The sequence below is a fragment of the Thrips palmi genome, unplaced genomic scaffold, assembly GCF_012932325.1.
Source record: "Thrips palmi isolate BJ-2018 unplaced genomic scaffold, TpBJ-2018v1 HiC_scaffold_7, whole genome shotgun sequence".
In the NCBI taxonomy this organism is placed as follows: domain Eukaryota; kingdom Metazoa; phylum Arthropoda; class Insecta; order Thysanoptera; family Thripidae; genus Thrips; species Thrips palmi.
Genome location: NW_023144634.1, coordinates 4,354,747 through 4,359,442, shown reverse-complemented (window position 1 = coordinate 4,359,442; position 4,696 = coordinate 4,354,747). Strand labels below are relative to the sequence as shown.

The 4,696-nt window shown below is 50.7% G+C and overlaps 1 protein-coding gene across 4 annotated transcripts; it reads left to right on the top strand.

Annotated features, from left to right (window-relative positions):
* The first annotated feature begins 326 nt into the window (after positions 1–326).
* LOC117652591 lies at positions 327–4,148 on the top strand. Of its 4 annotated transcripts, none has more exons than XM_034397626.1 (6): positions 327–446; positions 574–690; positions 1,223–1,338; positions 1,724–1,958; positions 2,049–2,213; positions 2,358–4,148. In XM_034397626.1, exons 4-6 carry the CDS (start codon positions 1,725–1,727, stop codon positions 2,565–2,567), a joined length of 609 nt encoding a protein of 202 aa, XP_034253517.1. In that variant the 5' UTR covers positions 327–446; positions 574–690; positions 1,223–1,338; position 1,724; the 3' UTR covers positions 2,568–4,148. The 4 variants fall into 4 exon arrangements, with proteins under 4 accessions (XP_034253517.1, XP_034253516.1, XP_034253513.1 ...); XM_034397625.1 differs by having other exon boundaries at positions 331–446; positions 1,724–2,213; positions 2,358–2,381; positions 2,412–4,148; XM_034397622.1 differs by having other exon boundaries at positions 337–446; positions 1,724–2,213.
* The last annotated feature ends 548 nt before the right edge of the window (positions 4,149–4,696 follow it).

Here is a 4,696-nt window from a genome sequence, read left to right as displayed (position 1 = left end):
TTGTTTGTATTACGAAGAAAATGCGAAGTAGGATATTGGGAGTGTACAAAATCTTACAATATTAGTCCGAATTTCCACATTATCTCAACAGAGTGGGTACAGCACGATTGTCGATCGCAACCACACAGTGCACTTGTCGCGGCACCTTGCTGAGACAGAATGACGCAGACGCCAGTCAGAATATCCAGACTGCAGGTAGGCAAAAAGTGCTTCCTTTGCCCGGCTGCCCTGGATCCGCCACTGGACGCCGTGAGGGGCACGTGTTTGGCACTGCGCTTACACTCGAAGCATTAATGTCTGCAACGGTGGGGAGGCGCGGACGTTTATCAGGCACCGCGAAGATTGTACCGTTATCTGATCAGCCGGTCCAAGATATCGACCCTTCGTCTGCCGTGTTGCCGCAGTCGCATCTTGCAGCTTTGGCCGAGCGTTGCTCGAGAACTCAGGTGAGCTGGATGAACGGGATGAACTGTGGATGCAGTCTCACCGGCCGGTGTCGACGGGGTGATCTTCTCGCGTGCGTGGTGACGTATGCGTCTTCGTGCCATCCTGAATCCATAACTTTCTGCCCAGGTTGTTCAGGTCTTCTAGTCCGGCGATGGAGTGCCCTGTCTGCATGGAGCTGGACACACCGTCTGCAGCCACTGCCTGGCGTGGCTGCGGACGCGGTGCTGCCCGCAGTGCCGCAGGGTAAGTTGTAGGTGGAACGTTCTCAGACATACAAAGAATTAACTGGAGGAGCAAATGACGAGGCACAGTATATTACGTTGGCCAAAAGAACCCGACCGCTCTGGCTATCGGGGTTTTCTGGTTACAGCGGCTAAACCGTTCAATTAAGAGAGGTAGTAAGCGAGCCTATTGTTCCTTGCACGACAGAAAACCACCATCGGGCGGTCAGATTCTTAAGGCCCTCATAGTTTTGGGTAGGTTTCGGTGCTTAGAAAATTATCCGAAGCTTTTTTTTTTAGCAGAAACGTCTTATTTCCTGGACTATCAGTGCTTCTTCTATCACTCTCATCTTTTGTAGACATTGTTTTTTAGTTCGCCATTGAAGGTTTGGTTTATAAGCTACGTAAAAATTTTAGCAAGTTATTGACTAAACTGTTTTTAAGACTCATGAACTCTTTTATAACCTTATCAATGCACCCTACTATCAATACGTCACTGACCAAAATAATCAGCACCAGTCTGGGGGTTTTGACTTCGAGTCTGTGCTTTGCAGGACATTACGGACCCGATCACATCTTTGCCCGACAACTTCGCCGTACTCGGCCTTGTCGACGCAAAGCAGCGACCCAAGTCACCACGGCCTAGTACCTCTGCGGCTCCATCTCTGAAGTGAGTCAGTCGGATGTCCGCCACCACACTATATCTACCACACTATGCGGCCTGCTTTGTAGTGTGCCCTGTGAAAACACGCACGCGGGTGCCTGCGGAATCTCAGTGAACAGTCAAATACCTTCGTTGGTCGAGTTGCTCAAAACACTTACCGCCCTACCCCCACACTGTCCCGTCACAGAAAGCCCTATAAAAAATTGACAGCTCAAGAATGGCGTGAACGTTGGAATGGTAGGGAGTCGAGACAGGTAAAATGACACTCTCTTCAGGGCCCCATTTTAATAAATTATTGTTTAAAGCACATGTCAGGCCAAAAGTAAGTGGTAAACAGGGCCAGCCGCTAAGGATTTACTCTGTCACTGAACTATCAGTTATATGTCTTCAGGATGTGGTGCCACGACTGCGGTAAGACCACCGCGGACGTGGAGGCATGCGTGGACCGCGGCCACGCCCTCTGCTCACTTGGCAAGCTGCGAAAAACGCGCTTGGAGCAAGCGGCCCCATTAATGCTGCAGCTGGAGGACATGGTCAAAGCAGAGCTGAAGATTATGGGGAGGCTCGAGGGCGCCAAGAACACCGTTGAGGAGCTGCAACGTGAGTGTCGAACCAGGCTGCGGCAGGTAAGGGACGCGCAGAAGAAACTGCGGGTGGCGATGGACGACGACAGCGGCGACCTGGAGACCAGCGACCTGGAGGTCCACATGCCACAGGGCTTGGACAAGCTGCAGGACGCCGTCAGCCTGCTGGAGGGTCTGGAAGGCAAATGCGGGCTTTGGCACCGGGACGGCTCTCAGTGGAAGGGTGACGTGCGCGGCAACCGGAGTCTACTCGACGCGCTCGTGCTGCAACTGCACCACAACGGCTGCATTACCAAGGTACGCGCAGCGACTAGACTTAACAACGGGTTGTTTGCGTCATGACGTCCAAAAATAAGTCTGTAGCATGCAACCTTGCGGTAACAACGTATTGAGAGTTTCTCAACACATCCCCATTTCCTCGACGAATCCGACTTTCTGCAGGAAAGACCATCGCGGGAGCAGCAGCAGCTGCAGCAACGCGTACAGCAGCAGCATTGGCAACAACTGCGGCGTGGCAACACAGGCCCACCGTCTATTGGGGTTCAAGGGCAATGGTCAGCGACACTCGGCCGGGAGTTGATTCCCTGTTACGATGAGGGGGGTATCTCCAACTATCTACCAATCCCACTTCCCTACTATATTCACCAATAAATCTGACCCCCATTTAAAACGGATTATTTGACAATTTATTTAATTTTTGGTTCCTCCATTTAAAACTAAATAATATGAATGAAAAATGCAAAATAAATGAGCTGAGCTCACTACTTCCCGTATAAGTTGCCCTAAATAATTTTGTTTTCGGACGACAATGAACAAAACTTGATTGCCATCGCTCTAAATATTCAGACTTGCAAGTCTGAATTCAAATTTCTGACATCAAGTCACACTTTTCAGACAATTGGTCTTAATATTCGTACCATTTTATGAATTTGCGATTCAGACCACAAAGTAAGACGAAATCAGTCTGAATTTTAGTAATTTTTTTTAACAGTGTAGCGACACATTTACAGTTATTCTTGAGAAGTATAGAGTCTCATAATGAGACTCCCATTCCAAGGGGCGCTTTTTTTGTGAGTGGTTGTCCCACAGCGTCGCAATGAGAGGGTGCTCGGCCTCCACCTTTGCCACTGATAGTGCGACCCACAGCACCGTGACCACACAGACTGGACAGCAGGGTGGCACACTGGTGGCACTGGCAGACAAGGGGCCGCTTGGTCCTAGGGCGACAAGGCGGAGCTAGAGCGGCTGGCCGGCCTGACGAAGTAGGGTTGAAGCCGCGGGACAACAGATGTACCCCTCCCCTTCCCTCCATTTCCCCTCTCCTTCCCCTCCCCTTCGAGCTACCGGTACGGCATGTGGCGTGACAATCTTCCGCAGAATATTACGCTAATTCTGTCGTCCAGCCTGTCCCCTCGGACAGCGCCCGGTCCGGCCACCCACCGCCCCTCTCTCTCTTACTTGGATGCCTGCCGCTGGCAAATTTGAATCTCCCGCCGCCGCGTCGTTCCAATTCCATCCGGTTGGCATTCAATCTGCTTCATGCTTCGCAGGGTGTACCGGGCTCCTGGGCACCCTGGTGATCGCTGTTCGAATCCCCGCCGCTGCGGAGACTCTTATTTTTCTGTCTGTTGTGAAACGTGATTTCCGGGAACTTCCTTGACTTCTAGCGCCGTGCTTGTTACGAAGCGAAAGCCCCGGATAAAGTAAAAAGAGAGAAAAAACTCGGAAAGAAACACAAATTAAAAAGGAGCAGAAAAAGTCGTGATAATCTTGCAGCTATCAACCCCTTTTTGCTCCAGGCAGTGCCTGCCGCGCCAGAGGGGACAAAGAAACGCGTTGATCGAGCTTTGAAATGCCTCTTTCTCGCCGCAAGGGTTGTGCGGAACGGATACACTGCAAAACGTTAAAATGTTTCTCTGAAGTCAAAAGCAATACAGGGGTAAGTTGAGGAAGAAAAGTACAGAATAAGAAAAGTACACTCTTCTGGAGCTGGATTTTCCAACGTTGAGCCATCTTTCGACCGGTCAAAGTGTAAAATTCTTGTGAAATTATAAATTTTTGAGAATTGCTGTCGATTGTAGGCCAAAGGGGGTTATTCTTTCAGCGTCCTGTACTTATTTATCTTCCCCGGATTCTAACCCCTACTGTTTTTTTTTTCAAATACCAGAATACAATTGGTTTATAGCTTTTACAGTTTTACCATGTACTATTCAATAAATGTATTTGAACCAATTAGCTGTTTAGAGCGTTTTTCACTTATTGGTATGAGGTACGGATATAGAAAGGAACCACTCCCGTCCATGTCTCCTAGAAGCGTCGTCTGCTTTTCTGCCTGACAACAAATATCGACCGCCGCTGCAGCTGCGTTGCAATGTCTGTGCGTCCGTCCGTCTGTTGGTTCACCTCACAGCCCGCCCATCCCCTCCCTCTGCCAAGCCGAGGCGCGCCTGGAACAAAAGTTAGGTAAAGAAACTTCCAGCACAACAGATTCAAGTAGCAGCAGGCTGGCAGGCCTATCCGTGTTGTGCGTCGCAACTTCGCCGGATGACAGCCGAGGACCTGCGCGGCGCTGCGGTCAAAACACCGGAAGTGGCAAACCGGAAACACTGCACAGCGGCGGCGGGGAGGCGGGGGCATCCGATAAAAGAAACGCGGCACTTGAGAGCGCTTTCGCTCGCTTTCTCCCGCGCTTTCCTCCCAGCGCTCTCTCTTTTTACAGTGTCGCGTCGTCAGCGCGATTTGGCGCGCGAAACTGCTGCCGCTGTTCGGCCATCGCCAAC